At 41.5% G+C, this 20,453-nt stretch overlaps 1 protein-coding gene across 1 annotated transcript in view; it reads left to right on the forward strand.

The window, feature by feature from the left end:
* EFNB2 (ephrin B2) overlaps positions 1 to 20,453 on the forward strand; it is a 54,360-nt gene that overhangs the window by 14,076 nt on the left and 19,831 nt on the right. Inside the window, exon 2 of the mRNA XM_045008313.1 lies at positions 12,257 to 12,540. Within this exon, the coding sequence (XP_044864248.1) occupies positions 12,257 to 12,540 (284 nt within the window). The remainder of the gene's footprint in view (positions 1 to 12,256; positions 12,541 to 20,453) is intronic.

The raw sequence follows: 20,453 nt of genomic DNA on the forward strand, positions 1-20,453 counted from the left end.
TAAATAACTTGATTATCTTTACTGGGAGAGCAAAGACTAGTTTAATGTTTCCAGCATCATATTTTAAACAAAAACTCTTTAATTAAGTCAACATCAGGCTCTTCCTGTATTTTGTGGCTAGAAATGGAGGAAAAAACACCAGCATTAATATCAAAGGGAATCGGTTTTCATTACAGTAGAGGTTCAGTTGTGGGTGCTGTAGGCAGTGAAATTTAATATTACTGTGACTTGTATAGTAATTGTAGGATGACAGAGGGAAATGGATTAAGTTTAAATATAAGTGTACACAACAGCACATGGACTTTGTCAAATGAAAGCCAAGGTTACTGGGGCAGGGAGAGCCCCCTCTGGCTCTGTCATCATGAATTAGTATTTTGTAAATAACTAGCCAATAGACTATAGATTTATTACCTTTTGCACTATATGTATACACAGACATAGACACACAAGAATGCTGTAACTACTGTAGCTGCAGTGCAGAGTTGCAGAACAGGTTTGTGGCCCTTGGGCTTGTAGGGCATTTGAATGTCTAGAGGCTTCTTGTCTTCACCTTTCATGAAAATATTTTGCCTGCCAGTTTGTGAAGTTCTGGTTTGAAACACACACCTATACTTTTAGCACAGGGATTGCTAACACCTTAATGGCTCCCACACTGGATGACCCTTTGTCACTCTTTTTTTTCCAATGAATAAACCAGGTTCAAGTTGCAGATGATCTTTGCTTTAGAAAAGTATGAAAGAAGGGCCACCTGCGATAACAAACAATCACCCCAAGCACACACATGCAAGCAGATTAAAGTAGAAAATGTCTATTCAAGCCTCCAATTACTGATCGGTTCCTGGCATACTGAAGGCCATGAAGGATCAACACCTCACTTGTTTACATTTTAGGTAATTGCAAGATGCTCCAAAAGCAGTGTGTGATAACGTAATCCTATGTAAACCTAGTGCCCTATTGTTGTACCCCATTAGCACACAGAGTTTCACATAAGTAAGTGCATGCTGAAACCTGTTCTAATGTTAAAGTGCAAAAGGGGGCAGTAAAGTGCTATCCAAAAAATGTTGATTTTTTTTAAGGGTATTTTTTCATGGTAGAGGCCGCATTTCTCTCTAGGCTTCTGATCTTCTGTCTTTAAAATAACCAGTATTTATGAATATTTTCTGCATGTAGAGACTTAAAAAATCGTGGAAGGCATTTAACATTAAGCATTGTGGCAGTAAATGTTATATGTGTGTCTTTCTGTACTCCGTCCTTTAACCCCATCATGAAACATGCTGCCCATTTGGAATGATTGAGTCAGAAATCCTTGCTCAAGTGTATTTAGAACATAACTACATAAAGCACTTCTGAAAGAAGTCTAACATCTAGGGCTCATTTTGTGTATTACCAGAAGTGCATATGTGTAAAAAACAAAACAAAAAGAACTCTGAGGCTTGGGATTCCTGGTTGAAGTACTAAAGTGTGTAGTGGTGTCATGGGTCAAGAGTTGGGCTCTCATCCAGAGCCGCATGCATCATTTATCAAGAGGTAACTAGAAGAGCAACTAATTACAATGCACCTACTGAGTGTTTTCTCTTCAGAAATTCCACAGAATAACCCATTTATACAGACCAGCTTCCACTCTCCACTGCAGCCATTTGCGTTTTTTTTTAAACCTCTTCTGCTGAAGTGTGTTGTGTTTGTGTGTGTGTGTGTGTGTGTTACCAAACTGATAATCTAATACCATTTTAAAATAAAATATTGGTAATATAATCAAACACAGGTTTAAAATAGAATATTGGTAATATTCATATAACATTCTTCAATTTGGAGACCAAGCCTACAGCACATTAGCTTCTCTTTTGTGGTAACCAGAATTGATTTAGTAAATGGATCTGAATTCTCTAATGCTTTATATTCTTATGCTACTGCAGTAATTGCTTTCTGCACAATAATACAAAAAAGCTAATTGCTATGAATAGTACTTTATGTGGAGGTCACGTAAGAAAGCTTAATATAAAAGCTGTAGTTTTGAACAGAAGTCTAATATCAGTCCAGTTAAAAGGGCTAGATCCTACACATTTTCATAATCTCAGGCCTTACTACCTGGTTTGCATTTTGGTGTGAGAAAAGCCAGACTTTACTCCCCATACTGATGTAAAAAAAGCCAGATAGGCATTTGCTGTGAGAGTGTTTTGCTTTTCAGGCACAAGGAAGTGCGGTTTTCCCCATCTGTGTGGTATATTTTGCACCAATCGCTCAGCCCAGATTTATGTCTGGTAGTGGGGGATGTAAAGCATGAGCCTGTCTAAATTTTCAGGAGGTTGGAGGGCATGGTTTAATGTTTTTCCTAATTGACAGTCAAACAGAGAGGGAAAAGGAAGTTCTCCAGCAAAGTAAAATCTTGCCTTTTATGCAGTGTGGTTGAAATTCATCCCCATGGGTGAGCACGCACGGAAGACGTGATGTATTCCAAAAATCTTGTGGTAGCCCTGCATGAGGGGGTTGAAGGCAGAGCAGCCATTCATTAGGGCTTCTGCACTCCATGTCCTGGGGAGGCTAATTTTGAATAGGCCAGTACAGAGAGAAATGCTGGGGAAGAAGCTGCTGACTACTCAGTTACATGGCTCCAGTTGCTGGGCTTCGTGGGTTGGAGATGCAGTGTATCAGTGCAGGGCTTGAGGTGGTAGCTGTAGAAGGCCTGGGCTGCACTTCATTGCATCATTCATTGTTCCCATTGAATGAGAGCTAATTTTTAAGCTGAAGTCATAGCCTTTGAAAACCAGATGTTCTCATGAGAAGATAAGGTATCTAATTTAATGGTATCTCCAGGAGAGCAGATTCAGTGCCAGGTTGTGGCTGGCCCCTTGCATGTACACAAAGGATGGGGCGCGGGGACTTTCCCCTCCCAGGAGCTGGTCACAATTGGAGGCTTTGTGCTCCTTCAGGTGCAAGACTGTGGCCCCCTAGAGGTGCTTCTATAAGGGGTTCGGAAGAAATGTGACCATGCTTATTTCCCCCTCACCCCCATCCTCCTCCCAGGCAATGGCCTCCTGAGCTGGCTGGCCATATAAACAAGAACATGCTGCACCTTCCTAAACGATGGCTTAGGGGCTTCGCTCCCCAAGAGCTAGTTATGCCTCCCAATGTCGCTCAGGGCTGAGTAGCTGGGGCTGTATGACTTCACAATGTCCCCTCTTCAGGACTGTGCTATAACGGCACTATCTGACAGTCAATGCACAGTTCTGTACCTCTGTGCAAAGCAAATATTATTTTGTTCAAAAATCTATATACCTTGGGGCACATGCATAAAAGTACTTCACTGGTTTTTTCTGTGTTTTGTTTTTCTTTTTCCTCTAGTATTTGGTAAAGTATAAGCATTGGCCTGCTAAACCCAGGGTTGTGAGTTCAGTCCTTAAGGGGCCGTTTAGGGATCTGGGCCAGAAATCTGTCTGGAGATTGGTCCTGCTTTGAGCAGGGAGTTGAATTAGATCAGGGGTCGGCAACCTCTGCACGCAGCTCGCCAGGATAAGCACCCTGGTAGGCAGGGCCAGTTTGTTTACCTGCCGCGTCGGCAGGTTCGGCCGATCGCGCCTCCCACTGACCACGGTTTGCCGTCCCAGGCCAATGAGGGTGGCGGGAAGCCGCAGCCAGCACATCCCTCACTCGGCCGAACCTGCCGATGTGGCAGGTAAACAAACTGGCCCGGCCCACCAGGGTGCTTACCCTGGTGAGCCATGTGCCACAGGTTGCCGACCCCTGGACTAGATGACCTCCTGAGGTTCCTTCCAACCCTGATTTTCTATGATTCTATGATTACCAAAAACTGCTAATTGGAACAGCTGAAACTGATCTTTCCCATCCACCTATAATTTAGACTAAATTTAACATCACAGAGTCGTAGAAAAGTTGCCAGGCTTTTAGCAGTAGGTATATGACACCCCCCTCTCTCCAGATGACCCTGATCTTTCCTCACTGGGGTCAATGGAAGTTCTGCAACTGACTTCAGTGGGAGTAGGATCTGGTCCTCTATAAAGTAGTATGACATGTCTGGGGCTGTGATGACTTCTGTTACACTAACTGGTGGCAATGCTGCTATTTTGTGTCCAGAATGGAGACTGAGGACTTGTCTACATGAACATTTAGTTCACGGCCAGGTAGGTGAGTATATCTGCCCAGCACTAGCCTGCTGCATGCTGAGTGTCTGTGTGGACATACACTAGCAGTTCCTCAATGCGCTTGGATCTACTTTTGTTTCAAAGTGGAGTAGATTTACACCCCAGCTTGCTGCGAACTACATGTTTGTGTAGACAAGCCCTAAGTGGGTTGAACCCCTGAAACACTCCTTTTCCAACACACTGCCTGTACTTCCTCCTATCTAGGCAGAAGCAGGGTGGAGTGCACTGCACAATCCAATAATAGAGTATGGAGAATAGTGACTGTTTCAATGGATACTATTTTGAAGCTTTTGTATTCAAATGGCTTGCCAAAGGGAATAAGTAGAATGTTTCCAAGCCTAAAAAGTACCTTTGTCGAGGGTTTTTTTTCCCCATTATTTTTTCCTTCGTGAAAGGGAATGTCAAAGAGCCCCAGTTTTAGAAACTTGCATTGTGATATTTTGTAGTTTGTTAATTTGACTTTCAATGATATTAAGTTAGAACTGTGAATTTATTTTTTGTTATTAAATCTCTTTTTTGGCCTGATCCTGCAGTCCTTTATTAATGCAAATAATCCTTCCTCACATGAGTAGTCCCATTAAAGTAAGAGAGAGTCCTTGCATGATCAAAGATTACTGATGTGAGTAAGAGTTTGGTGGATTAGATGCTAGATGAGAAGTTGACTGTTTTTAAACAAATACATCATTTAAAATTTGGTGTCACACCTTGTTATGTGCTTTTCTGATAGCCTAATAATATAACACTGGCAAGGAAAATAGATTTCAAACCATGTTTAAGTCAATTGAAATGAAATGAAATGGAATACGTTCATTTAATTTTTCAAAGTTTACTCTGCTAATTTGTGTATTCAGTCATCACATATTTTTGGTGTCAATCCCACAGTCTGAGGTAATTTTTCTCTCAGAGGACCTGTGCAAGACTAGTGGCTTTTAGAAAAAAAACAAAAAACAAATTCCATAAGAGTTTTGAAAGATGAGCTTCCCCTTCATCTTTCTTGATGCAGCTCATTTTGATATTTCTACCACATCAGCTGCTGGGGAGCTAAGTACATGCCGGGTCTGACCCTGCTCCCATTGAGCTCAGTGGCAATTTAATCTTCAGTGGGATCAGGCCCATAAAGTTACTGCTTCTGAAAATGCATAGATACAATTCCTAATAAGGTGTGCAGTACCTCCAAATTATAGTCATAACCTGAAATGGAATAAGAAGGTGATTGATATAAAAAGTTGTATTTCTGTATCGAACAGACAACTCATTCACTTACAACTGGTTTCCAGTCACTTGGGCTTTGATATGCAAATAGGATTTGGACATATGGGTTTGATATGCAAAATACTAATTTTGTCATTGTTTTAAAAGCAAGATCATGAATATATATATATTATTTAATGGCCATTGTTTCCTTTTGTTTTTTTTAAATAGGGAGATATACTGGGCACAATAGTCTTTAGTCTGCTGCAATTTGTACTTTTACAAGCAACATGGCCACATCTAACATATTAGGCTATTAGTATTCATGACATTTCCTTAATGAAACTTTTCAATGAGTAGCTTTATAGTCAGATTGGTAGTTAAACTTCATAAAGTTAAGTAGCTAGGATTCTTTAACAGAAGGTTTCATATTTCATTTTTAAGAAGCAACTTGATTGTTCTAATTTTTAGGGTTATTTTTGTCATGTTAATTTAAGACTTAATGTTGATACCAATTATTTCAGATAAGATATTAGAGGATGTAAATTTGGCACTCTTTCCCTAGTTACATACTCGAGGTTAATAGGTACTAACATGCTTTCTATAATTGCATTCATTTAAACATTATTGGGAAGTTTTTAAAGCTGAGTACATACAGATTCCCTGGTTGGGAAAAGCACAGCAGGACATATTTTTAGCGTCAGGATTAATTAATGTAGTCTAAGAATTTGTCTCCCTTGACTATTTTACAGTTTCAGAAGCGTATGTAGTAAGGATAGCACATATTCTCAATGAAAAGTTCCACTTACAGATGTACTCCTAATTTTGGTAGAGTCTAATATCAGGAAATAGGGCAGGTTTGACCGGTTACTCTTATGGAAAAGTCCCATATAATTTAATAGGGGTGAATGTAATAGGTTTTTATAAAATTTAATTACATTCTTAAGAAATTGGACTTAAAACTCTATCAAATTTAATAGAGAATGAGATCCTTTCTATAGAATTTTTAAATTTAAATTCTATAGTACTTTGACCAGGATAGTATATTAATGCCAGGAAATGGTTAGGGCTTACCGTAGAAGCACAAAGTGTACTGTAGAAAATTACAGTAATACTAATGGGAGCGAAGGGTCAGACCTTGTTCGTTCCAGTTCTCTTCCCTGCCCAGCCCCCCAACTCATTTTGTTTTTGTTTTTGGAGTATATGAATATTTGGTGTACAATTTTTAAATAAAATGTCTTTTGAGAATGTTTTCTGGGAAAATTGAATGTGCTGTTTGTCATGTTACTGTTTATTAGGCCAAGATGATGAATAGTTTAAATAATGGATGGGACTTGTGTTCATGGGATTTTGAACAGTGTCAACAAATATTGGACCCTCAGTGAAAATGCACTGTTGGTATGAACATGCCTACAGAGAGAGCAAGTACATTAATTTCAATGCCCAGATTTCATTATACCTAAAATATTTTCTGCATACTTTCCCAAAGTAATTGTGATGACAAATTTCTGTGGGTCAGATATTTGATCACGCAGCAGCCTCTCTGCATAAAGGAGCCATAAACCAGTAGATCCTTCCCCCGAGGATTGTGTTGGAATGGGAGACTTCTTTGTTGGTGATGGGCTGCTGGCATAAGGGACGTTCCTGGGCAAAAAGGAGTGTCCCTATGCCAGGCAAACTCTGGTTGTTGGAATGATCCCTTGGGACCTTAGACAGCTACCAAGTGCAAATTAGAACATCCCTGTGGCTGCCATCCAATTCCTGGCATTGGGGAGGGATGAAGATAGATTAAATTCACCTTTGTCCCTCAGTCTCCTCCGGTCTTGCACTCCGGGCTAAAACTCCCATTCTTAGAAAATATGCTGCATGCTCACTGATTTCAATGGAAGTAGGATCTATTCCTCACTTTGCATGTGTGTATGTGTATGTTTACCCACTAGTATTTGTTTGTTCTTTTATACCTCCTTGATAGATTAACAGAAATAGCCTGTTTGAATTCACCAGCAATGGAAATCTGCACTGAAAGCAGGCATCTGGAGGGCAGCATTTTAGACTATGGGCTCTGCATTTAGCCTTTAAGCCTCATACTGTGTATCTTTGCTGTAGAAGTTGCCCCAACTGTTTCAGACATAATTAATGTATCCTTGCTGTGAAACTCAGTCCAGAGTGTAATCTTTAGTGTAACACATGCCACTGGCACCACTGCTTTGGCATCGTTCGTGGGATTCAGAAGACTTTTTGATCCTCCGTATTAGTTACACTTCTATTTGACATAAGCTTTTAATTAGCTGAAGGCACCTTCTCATGCACACCTTTCAAAACACTTCCAGCGTACTTGGATGGATTTTGGATGTGTGAATGTCTTAACACTGCAGTCAGCCTGCTGCTGCTACCTTAGTTGGCTTCAAACACTGAATTTTTTGTTAGGACTGTAGGATGAGAGCAACTTACTGACTTTATTATGCAGCCCTTCAACCATTTCAACAAGGAGGTGTTTGGCTCGCTACCCTCAAAACTTGTAAACAGTAGATGCAATGATATAAATATTACAAGCTATTTTCAGCCCTGCTGAAGTTTTGTTAACTAACACCAAAGCTGAATGTAGTCCTCCATTTGCAGATGTAAAGGTTTAGTCCAAGATTTTTTTAAAAGTGGGGTCCTAGATTTTTGCTCCTAATTCCATATGTAGGCATCTATATTAGTGGCCTTATTTTGAAAATCAGTTTATTTATTTAGGAACCTAAATGAAAAAATATAGGAGGATATCTACACTGTAACTCTTCCCCTCCTCCCCCCGCAGCAGTGAGTCTCACCCCCTGGGCCAACTGCCTTGGGCTTGCAGGGTTCATGATGAGGCTAAAAATAGCAGTAGACATTCCTACTCTGGCTGGAGCCTGGCCTCTGAAACCTGATGAGGTGAGAGGGTCTCAGAATCCAGGCTGCAGCCCAAGCAGGAACATTTACACTAATATTTTTAGCCCAATAGCATGAGCCCCGGGAGACCGAGTCAGTTGACCCAGGATCTGAGCCTCGCAGCCTCGGGGAGTTTTTGCAGTGTAGTTTTTGTAGTGGTTCTCAAACTATGAGTCGGAACCCCAAAGTGGGTTGCGACTCCATTTTAATGGGGTCACCAGAGCCAGCATTAGACTTGCTGGGACCTGGGCCTGAAGCTGAAGCCCGAGCTCCGCCCCACCCTGTGCGGCAGGGCTTGGGCTTGATTCTCCCTCCTCTGGGGTCATGTAGTAATTTTGTTGTCAGAAGGCGGTCGCAGTGCAATGAAGATTGAGAGCCTAATTTTAGTTTCATATTTTTGCAAATCTCAGCCTTACTCATATGCTATTGTATAAATAACTGTTCCCAGTTATGGGTCACTGCATTTCTGTGATTGCACATAGATGAATCAGGTGAAGTTCTTGATTTTTACAGTCTCCACCCATATTTATAAGTTACTATCACAAGGAAAGTAAATTGCAAGAACTCTGCTCATGAAAAGGTCGCAGCCAAAGCCACAAACCGTGGAGAAGGTTTCAACTCAATCAGGCTCCTAGCACCACCTTTCATTTTCTGGCCCCCTTTTTTCCCTCCCTTTACTTCATTAGCGTTAGATGCTAGAAGTCTGAAAATTGGAGCGGAAGTAGCTTTGTGAGGTTCAATTTTCAGAATATGCCGAGTTCAGACACATAGCCAGAATATTCCATCTGCTGTAATGTCTAACCAGTGCATCAGTTAAAGCTCTTGTAAAATGTGTTGTAAACAGTATAATGCAGGGGTGGCCAACCGGAGCCTGAGAAGGACCCAGAATTTACTAATGTACATTGCCAAAGAGCCACAGTAATACATCAGGAGCCCCCTCATCAGCTCTCCCCCTCCTGCTCCCAGCACCTCCCACCCACCGCAGTGCATCCCTCCCCACACCTCCCGATCAGCTGTTTTGTGGCATGCAGGAGGCTGGGGGGGGGGGAGGATGAGGAGCAAGGGCACAGCAGGCCAAGGGGAGGGTGCGGGAAGGGGTAGAGTGGGGGTAGAGCCAGGGGTTGAGTAGTGAACACCCCCCGGCACATTGGAAAGTTGGTGCCTGTAACTCCAGCCCCGGAGTTGGTGCCTATACCAGGAGCTGCATGTTAACCTCTGAAGAGCTGCATGTGGCTCACCACAGGTTGGCCACCTCTGGTAAAATGGGACTGTTCTGTCCTTTACCCTTTATATTCCGATTCCTGGCTTTTAAGTGGCTTTTAAAGCTCTTTAACCTTTTATTTCCCCATCCATTTTTCTATTCTTTTGCATTTATTTATTTCCTTAAAAAAAACCCAAACAAGAACAACCGCTGAAAGCATGTTTCCCACTGTGTGTCTGTTTCTAATTGAAACTGTTCTCTCATACTGACTCTGGGCCCTGGCCTGCATTCCTTTTGCACTCCAAACTTCCATTCACTTCACTCATCTCTATTGACCTGTTGCCCCCAAAATTTAGGATCAGCTTCAAAAGGTTCTTTTTGTTATTTTTCAGAAAGGCTTCTAAATGATATCGGCAAGATTGATTGTAAGCAAGTACATGTTTTAACCCAATTAATGCAATATTTATGTCCATGTTACATGCAAATGTAAGCTGATTTCTTAAAAACGAAGGGCCCAGTTCTGCAAGCGCTTCTGCGAATTGCATGAAGTATTTCCTTCATCTGCAATGGAAATACAGGAGTAAATGTTTGCAGGCCTAGGACCAAACAGCCGCTGGCCTTTGTCCTGACACACAGTGGTGAGGAGCCCAAGTAATCTTCCCTCTGCCCCAGGATTGTGGCCAGCCCCTGTATTGGTATATGGGAGAGAAGTACAGTAAATTCTTCTCCAGCCCCAACACTCCTTATGCTCCCTGTGCAGGGTTGGCCACTCCCTGCCACTCTGCTTGTGCCACTGTAGGTGCTGGCCTCTCCAAAGGTGACAGGGAGAAGAAAGCAAGGTGTGGGGCTTCTCCATTCTGGCCATCTCTGCCATGGAGAGACATATGCAGCCCCCTTGGGGGAGGCAGCACGGGATGAATTCCTCTTGCATGCCTATGAGCTGTGGGAGGCAGTGCAGCTTCACGCTGGCCCCAACGTAGGCCTGTGCCCAGTAGGCATGGCTGAGCCCAGTATTTGTAACACAGAAATTAAATAGCACGAGCGAGAGGGACCCAGTGAATTACAGCAACATGCACTTTTCTTGCCATAACACTGTCTTGTTTTTTTTAATGCATTTGTAATTACAATTGCCTTTCTCCTGCTACATGCTGCTTCACAACAAATATAATTCTTCCAAAGGCTTTGTGAGTGAAATAATCCCATTCATTAGTACAAATCATAAATCCTAAACTCACGTTGTGCAGGACCAAGAAATCACAATTTACAGACCAGAAACTTGGGGCACCTCATTGCTGTTTTTGAGTTAGTGACTTCTGATCTATTAATAATGCTATAGCTGGTGGGCTCCTTTAGTTACGTAAAGGATGGGGGTACTTTAGGCTTACAGCTTTGTTCTCCATCTCTGATGTTTTAATGAGCCTGCAGGATGACTGCCTATGGATGAGCTGGGTTTTCTAAGTGTGTTGTTTAGTGTTAGCACTTGAAGAAGGATGTTCATTAGGAAGCCATTGTTTCAGTTTTTCAGAGCAATTCTCCATTAAGGAAGATCTTTGCAGCAATATGGCTGGCAGGTAGGAGAAAAAGGGAAGAGAGAGGCTTTTAGCTGTAGGCATTAGGGGATATTGTATCAGTAGCTCCAGCTCTAAAGACTTGCTTTGAGGCATTAATTGGACCAAATACATCTTAAGAAAAAAGATTAGCAGAAAAGTGCAATGGCTTTTGTCCTTGCAAGAATAGGGCTTTTTGTTTTGTAGCTGAATCAATATTGCAATTAATTATTTTTAGTTTTCCTTTATGGGTTTGTAAAACATTTCTTTTAAGGCACAATTTAAAATAAGTCCTGTTGTTTGATCGATGAGTGACTAATTATGATAAGTAACTCGACATGTTCTTGATGAAGCTTGCCTGTTAATTAACTTCAGCAGCAAATATATAATAGCAGGATGGAAACAAAATGCTTGCACACTTGTGATTCCCTAAGAATTATGAAATCTGTGTCAGCGTTTCCAAAGGGACTGCTAGAGAAATAGTGGAGGCTTGGATTGCAATACAAGAAATAAAGCCTTTCTGAAGTTACCAAGACCACAACCATGTTCTCGATGGGATCGGGCAGCGAAAGGGAGAAGAGGAGATCATTAAAGCTGATCACATTACTGTATGATTGGCAGTAGAATGTAAGCTCTTTGGAGCACAGAATGCCTTTTTGTTCTGTATTTGTACAGCACCTTGCACAATGGAGCCCTAGTCCGTGACTGGGGCTCCTAGGTGCTGTGCGATACACATAATAGTAACTGATATGTTAGTAAATCCTAAGGGCTAGATTGTGCCATGCCCTGGAACAGGAGGTGCAATAAATCTCTCACCCTTTGGGTTCCCATGCAGGAATCAAACAAAATAAGTGCAAGACAGCGTGAGGCTGGAGACGCTAGCCACCTAAAACAGGAAGGAGAAAAGATGTCATGACCCTGCCCTTCCTGCACTGGCTTGTGGAGTTGGCTAGCTGTGGAAGGAAGCTTTGGTAATCATTGTGCTTGCTTGGGACACAAAGCCTTTTGAAGTCCCCAAAAGTGGGGTAGTGCTTATAAGACATACTCTGGCTCTAATTTTCAAGAACTAAATTCGTACCTTGTTGATTTTAAATTGTCAGGCACAAACTATCAACAGGTGCTTCGTTCAGCTGTATCATGTATGGTTTGGAAACGGTGTATTCCTGTCTGCTCATTTCACATGCAATTTGTTTGAATCAGTCTTTATCAGATATCTCACATTTCCCCTTTTCTCCTTGTTCTTTTAGATTCCTTCCTGGACAAGGATTGGTACTATACCCACAAATAGGAGACAAACTGGATATTATATGCCCAAAAGTGGACTCTAAAACTGTAGGTCAGTATGAGTATTATAAGGTCTACATGGTTGATAAAGACCAAGCAGATAGCTGTACTATTAAAAAGGACAACACACCTCTACTCAACTGTGCCAAGCCAGATCAAGATGTTAAATTTACCATCAAGTTTCAAGAGTTCAGCCCTAACCTCTGGGGCCTGGAATTTCAGAGGAAAAAAGATTATTACATTATATGTAAGTACAAGTTAGCGTTTGTTTATTCTTTTCTTTTTTTTATCTATGTACATTGTATGCAAGTAAAGAAGTTGCCTGGATTTGTATTGTTTTTTCTTTTAAATTATTTTCTTGCCAACTTGTTTTCAACAACATACTTAACATTCCCTGCTGCATCTGTAGGGTCTGTCCCGTCTCTTTTTCAGGCTTGTATTCAGTCACTATAGATTGTACCATTATGCCTATAAGGACTTCTCATAATAGGTTTGGGTACTTACTAAGCGCCAGATGGCTATATCCTTGCTCACATAGTACCGTACAACATGAGGAGTCCCACTGAAGTCAGTGGGGCTTCTTGCAAGGTAATATTCTACAGATTGTGAGTTAAGGTATCTAAACCTAGCCGCAGCCAAATCTTATTAAAGATTATGGCCTAGACCAGGGGTTGGCCACCTTTCAGAAGTGGTGTATCGAGTCTTCATTTATCCACTCTGATTTAAGGTTTCACGTGCCAGTAATACATTTTAACGTTTTTAGAAGGTCTCTTTCTATGTCTATAATATATAACTAAACTATTGTTGTATGTAAAGTAAATAAGTTTTTTAAAAAAATGTTTAAGAAGCTTAATTTAAAATTAAATTAAAATGCAGAGCCCCCCAGACCGGTGGCCAGGACCTGGGCAGTGTGAGTGCCACTGAAAAACAGCTCACGTGCCGCCTTCGGCACCCGTGCCATAGGTTGCCTACCCCTGGCCTAGACCCTCAGCGAGTGTACAATGACATAGCTCCCTTGACTTCAGAGGCACTGTGCCAATTTACACCAGCCAAGGGTTTGGCTCTCTAACATTAAGGTCAAAGTATCTCATTCAAAGCCTTACAGGCATTCCATCTTTCTCTGGAGAACTGAGCAGAGATCATCTGCTAGTAGGAGTTGGGCATACTCCAGAAAGTCCATTTCCTGCAATTACAGGTAGGTTGGGCATTGGTGGACCTTGGTTCTTCCCATCTTCTTCTTTGTGTGTTTATGTTTGAAAACTGAGCCCCGGAAAGAAGCTGCCCTTGATATTTTTTTCATTTGTAATAAACATAGATCATTTAAAAAACATACACAAAAATTGGAGTGTTAAAGGGAAACAAATAATAAAAATAAAGTGGATACATACTCCTCTATTACATACATATTCATATGGACTGCTTCTAGTAGTTTCATTATACTTAAAAATATGTAATAAATTACTGAGAAATATGTAACCGGTCAGTATAATTAAAATGTGAAATAATCACAGAATTGATAGAGAAATGTGGGAGTTTTAAAATGCAGTTTGTTGATGGTGTCAGGCTCTGTCTAAAAAAAACCCAAACCCACCAGTCTACTAAAGTAGGTGCAAAAGAGCCTGATGCTGTAGTCAATGCGAAGCGCCCATTGAACTTTGCCTGTGTAAGAACTGCAGGATCAGATGCTGTGTCAGTTGCATGTAATCCTAATGAAAGGAACATAAACATGTCCATTTATACGCAAATACACCTCTTCCCCGATACAACGTGGTCGTGGGGAGCCAAAAATCCCTACCGCGTTATAGGTGAAACGCCGTTATATTGGGGTAGCGGTGGCAGGGCTGCAGTGGTGATTTAAAGAGGCTGGGGCTCTGGCTGCGGGGAGCCCCAGGCCCTTTAAATCACTGGCGGAGCCCTGCTGCTGCAGCCCCGGGGTAGCGGCGGCAGGGCTACAGCGGTGATTTAAAGGGCCCGGGGCTCCCCACAGCAGCCGGAGCCCCGGACCCTTTCATGTGCCACGGGATCCCGCTGCTACCATGCTATATGCGAACCCGTGTTATATCGGGTCACGTTATAGCGGGGTAGAGGTGTAGCTGGCTTTAAGGGTGAAATATTTAATGTTCATAGCACATATGTAATGCTAGTTTAGGAAAAAATCCACAGTAGACCAGATATAATGGAATAAATGTCACCATTATAATTATAACTTGAGAATTATGGGCTCAAATAAAACCTTCTGATAGGCGGTCAGGTCTGTCATATGTGAGTCAACAATTCTCTGGGTAAATCCATGAGTATGACTCATTTTCTTTATTTTTCTATAATTATTTCATTATAACAATAAGACATAATAGATATTGCCTTTCCTGGAGGATTATTGCATTCTTTGGTGGGTAGAAGTCGCTTGGCCTGCTGCCTTACTCCTCAGAAACCATACTAGATTTTCAGTAACACCTTGCTTACTGCCTAACAATATGGCCTGCCACACTTACTGCTTATTGTGGTGTCAAGAAAAGGCCTTCCTTGTATTATGCTGGCAGTGCCCATAAGCACCATGGCCCAGCTTCTCAAAGATATCTAGTCCCCTAACTAGTTAGGCAACTAAATATCTTTGAGGATCTGGGCCCATGGGTCTGATTTTGAGAAGTGCTGAGCACCCACAGCTGAAGCAATGGACTTGTGAGCACTCAGTAGCTCTGAAAATCAGGTATCGTGGAGCTGAAACTCCCTTCTTTTCTGTGGTTCAGAGGTAAGTGGGTCTGAGTCAGATCTTAGTTATGCCAGTTTTACATCAGGGTAATTTCACTGAGTTTGTTAGCGCTCCTCCTGTTTTACACCAATTAAGCAAAACCAGAATCAGGTCTAATATTCATCAGATGAGTGAACCAACGGGAGCAGAGCCAGGAAAATCCATTGCAATTTGGCTGTAAATTGCTGCTTTCATTAATGCTACTTGGAGCAGTGTTAACTTCTGCTCCACAGCTTCTGCACTCCTTGGAAGGGAGGTGATACCTGGCTAAGAATGGGGGAATCAGTGACAATGTTGCCCCCAACAGTATTGCCAATCCCAAATGTTTGGAAATCACAAGTCAGACCCCAAAATTACTTAAATCATCAGATTTTAAAAATAATCAATGCTTTTTTTCTTGGTCTTCTATTTTTTGAGGCTTCAGGGTTCATGTTTTCAAGGGGGGAGGGATAGCTCAGTGGTTTGAGCATTGGCATGCTAAATGCAGGGTTATGAGCTCAATCCTTGAATTTAAGGCTATTTAAGGATGTGGGGCAAAAATCTGTCTGGGGATGGGTCGTGCTTTGAGGAGGGGGTTGGACTAGATGACCTCCTGAGGACCCTTCCAACCCTGATATGAATCTATTCTAAGCCTTTTTCCTACAATCATGAGAAATTCTTTTATGAAAGCTGAAATTCTCACATATTCTCACACGCCCATGAGAGCTGAGCAAAATACCACACATGGTGCGAGTTGGCACTGCTGCACCAAGCTAGCCTCGCTGCTGAGGGCAAAGGGCATGGTCAGCTGGGCAGGAGCAAGGACTTGGCCTTTCTGCCCCTTGGCTTACCCCACCCCTAGCCTGGCCTATTCAGGCCCACTCTGTCCAAGAGGTTCCCCCTGGCCAGAAACTTGGCTGTTACCTAAGCTGTTACAGTCAGGGCTGCTCCAAGTGGGATCTCTATAAATAGAGTATTCCAGGCCCCTAACCACAGAGCGCCAGCTTGGAGGACTCTCACCACAGAGATGTAGAGCATAGTCCTCCAACCCACCCCTGGCCAGAGACCTAGATTTAGAGCTAGAGCAATGCTGGACCATAACTAGGGAATAGCAGGCAGAGCCCACACTCCATCCCAGTTAGTTCACAAAAGATAAGGGATATCCAACTAGGGTAGCCAGCAAGGCAGAGAATTGCCAGCTGATGGGAGGAAGCAGCCAGATCCCCTCCAGATTGATTGGTCCTGCTTTGAGCAGGGGGTTGGACTAGATGATCTCCTGAGGTCCCTTCCAACCCTGATATTCTATGATTCTATGATCATCATCAGACCAGGGCAAGCAGCCCAACCACAGCCCCTTCCTGGGCTAGGACAAGGAGCAGCCAGGGACATTGCCTCAAAGAGAAGCCATTTACTTAAACACCAGCCCAGAAATATGCCAGAGCCAGCTGGGAGCTCAGAAATTCCCAAGTCCATAAAGCTTATTCCCTGATATAGCCCTGTCAGAAGTACTGGTAATCAAGATATTTGCTGTCAATTATGTAAATAACATAATGCATATTTATTATCCATGCAAATTAGGATACAAATAATTTGCATAAACTCCAGATTCCTGAATCTTCAGTTTAACAGGTGCTCAGTTCCCCTGGAAGAATGCATTGAGTTATCTATTGTATGAGAGACACAAATATTTTGTTGTAATATTTCCCCTTCTGTGTGTGTTTTTTGCATTGCATTTTTGACAGTATGTTCCTATCTGACATTGTCTAGTTTGGAAGCACTGTAAGATCCTGCACTAGACTAAGTGTGACCAGATGAATGATGGGAATCATGATCTTGGGAGGGAGGTTTATGGAGCACAACCTCTATTGAGAATTGACTGTGGCTTGATCCATAAAATAGGATCCTGGCAATGATGATGATGGCACAGCTAATAGTGAAGTGGGTAGAGAAACACCATTGTACCACGTGCCATAAGGGAAAGGTGAGGTTAAATTCATGCTTTCCCATGGCACTTAGACATTTTAGTAATGGAAATATAAGAGAGAGATCTTCATACCCACAGTTCCCCCCAAAAGTCTGACTGTGGGCTTTCCACACGATGCTTTAGTCTGCACCAGAGGGGTGTAAATTCTAGTGCACACTAGCATGTCAGAGACCTGTGTGGACCCTGCTAGTACACACAAAAAGTTCCCTAATATGCATTAATGTAGTGCTATTTGAAACTGAACTACATTAATGTGCACTAGGAAACTTCTAGTGCATGCCACCAGGGTCCATACAGGTCAGTTAGTGTGCAACACACTAGTGCGCACTAGCTTTTACACCCTCTGGTTTGGACTAAAGTACCCTGTAGACAAGCCCTATGGATGCAGTTTTTCTCCATTAAATAATTACATGTAAAAAAATGACCTCACAAACAAAAGGATTCTTTAAAATGCATTAGAAAAGAAAGGGTATTAGAAACTATCCATTCTCACATTGAGTTGTACATTAACCTGCAATTAATACAGTGCATTTCTGTGGGACTACTGATAGAGTGAGGTACAACTCAGTGTAAGTAAGAGCATCAGAATCTGGTCTGAAGAGTTAATGCTGCTAATGGCAGTACTGGAAAGATGATGTTGCATACTATTGTTAAAATGAATAAACTGCAATAGAATAATGTCCTTACTTTGCTATCATCAATTTTTGGTTCCTTGGAAATTACAGTAGAACCTCAGAGTTATGAACATCAGAGTTACAAACTGACCAGTCAACACACCTCATTTGAAAATGGAAGTATGCAATCAGACAGCATCAGAGACCAAAAAAAAAAAAGTAAATACAGAGCTGTGTTAAACATAAACTACTAAAAAAAAGGGAAAGCAGCATTTTTCTTCTGCATAGTAAAGTTTCAAAGCTGTATTAAGTCAATGTTGAGTTGTAACCTTTTGAAAGAGCAACCATAATGTTTTGTTCAGAGTTATGAACTTTTTAGAGTTACGAATAACCTCCATTCCCAAGATGTTTGTAACTCTGAGGTTCTACTGTAGTAGATCTATTTCTGTATTATCTGATTTCTTTCCAACATAGCTGGGTGAGGTCAAATGTAGTTGAGATTTGAGATGCATTCACATCAGATTACTCTAAAATATACGGCTATTTAACTAGCATCCCTATTTCCCTAAGGAAATCTATAATTAAATGCATGGAGCTAAATCGTGCTCTTCAATGTAAATATCCATGGGAAGGACAAAGATAGGCAGAAAACCGCAGATTTGAGGCTGTGGATTTTCCACTAAACCATCTCATCATGTGTTTGCAACTCTGTGTAGGCGGGAAGTGTGACCCTCTACTCCTTGTATATCCCAATATGCACAGGAAAGCTCTGTGTTATTAGGATATCCACAAAAGGCTGGGTCTTCATGCAGAGGCCCAGTACCTCCAGCAGGCCCAACCTTCCCTAGGTGGAAGGGGAGATTTTTTAAGGTGGAGCCAGATTACATAAAATAAAATGCAAAATCATCTTAGTTAGGGAAATTATTATGAGTTTAAAGGAATTGATGCCAAAACCACTAGGGCAGAGGTTATCAAACTGGGAGTTGGGACCCCTCAGGGCGTTGCGAGGTTATTACATGGTGGAGTCGTGAGCTGTCAGCCTCCACCTCAAACCTCGCTTTGCCTCCAGAATTTATACAGATGTTAAATATATTAAAGTGTTTTTAATTTATAAGGGGGTGTTGCACTCAGAGGCTTGCTGTGTGAAAGGGGTCACCAAACAAAAGTTTGAGAACCACTGCACTAGGGGAAATCCTGACCCCACTGAAGTCAATGACAAAACACCCGTTGACTTCAGGAAGATTATGATTTTATATAGTGACTTTTCTCTGGCTTTGTCCCCTTTCCAGCCAGCTGTGTCTTCAGCCCCAGAAACTGCAGAGCCCCAAATGCACTGATTTAGCTTGGAGGGGCTTCCGTGGAGTTGGAGAAAGAGACAGTGTCATTTTTGTTCAAATCAACACCACCCACATAGTAGAATTGTAGCGAAGGGAGCACGTTTTCTGTTAATCTCCTCCATTCTGTGGCACAAAGCAAAGGGGATATGGTCCAAAGTCTTTAAGAAACTGAATATGAAGCACTAAATAGCAATTTTCAATGTAATCACTGCGTTTTAGAAATTTGAAAAATAAATTTTATTCCTCAATAGAGAATGCTTGAGACCCAAGGAGTGACTGCAGAATGCCCCTCGGAAGGGTTCCACTGAACCCCCAGGTCTGCCTCCGACCTCATTAGCTCAGTTTACTGTTAGATGATCATTTGCTTTGACACTAGCAAAATGGAATATGCGGCTTTCCTTAAATGTTTTTTGTCAACTTTTTCAAGTGACCCAATTATGTAATTGGCCTCTGGCTTAAATTGTTAAAAAATCTTTAATCCCTCACTGATCTAAAAGGTTGGACTGGCTAGCAGAACTAGCGCTCAGAGAAGTCTTTTAATAGCAGGGTGGCTTTTAAGATCTAAACATTCATTCTGTATCTTTAGCCTTAAGTGGATTTTTAATAAAACCATAAGGCTTTTATGTTATCTGTGTGTCATTCTGTTACAATTAAAAGGCAATAACTGTCAAAGAAAAAAACACATAAAAAGACTGTACAGATTGTGTCCTGAAATATGGCCTGCTTAGAAGGAGTAAATCTTTTTGGGTGATCAAGCAGATTTACATGAACATTTGATTTTATTTTTGTATTCTGACAAAACAATGTTTAATCCTCAGCTAGTCAGAGTGGCTGAAGATGCTAATGCCTCTTACACAGCGTTCTCAGTCTGTAATACTTGGAACCTGCAAAAGGGCTCACAAGAGAACTTTCAAATACCCAAAAGAAACTAGCACAGATGCCATTATGAAATGTTTTTAGTTTCAATGGCACAAAGTTGCACAAATCCTATAGACTTTCACTCCTCCGATTATACAAAGTCATTCATAATTTTATTGCAGATCATACATTTGTAGCAATTTAATGTAATTTGTATTTTTTCCAGGAGGCAAAGCCCATGTATTAAAAGCCACCTTGACTCTGGCTATACATGAAGTACATTCTCTCTTCCTTCCTCGTCCTACTTCTCCTCTTCCTCAGACACTTAAATGAATTACCTTCAACTCTTCTTAGTGTAAAATGATATCCAAAGGTCAGTCTTTGAGTTTGTTGAGAGTTTTCTAAGGGATATATCAGCAACACACTTAACTCTTGTATATAAATACAATTCATACAAATAATATCATTGGAGAGAGAGAAAAAATCAGTGTCTGTACAGCTTCAGATTCCTGACAGTGTCTAAGACCTGAAGGACTAATGTAGTCACGGTCTATTGGGATTTTTGTCCCAGACCACACAGGGTCTGTAAGAGAATAAGATTATTTTAGATTGATGGTCTTTGTTCATATTCAGTGCCAT

This window comes from Mauremys mutica, chromosome 1 (assembly GCF_020497125.1).
Source record: "Mauremys mutica isolate MM-2020 ecotype Southern chromosome 1, ASM2049712v1, whole genome shotgun sequence".
In the NCBI taxonomy this organism is placed as follows: domain Eukaryota; kingdom Metazoa; phylum Chordata; order Testudines; family Geoemydidae; genus Mauremys; species Mauremys mutica.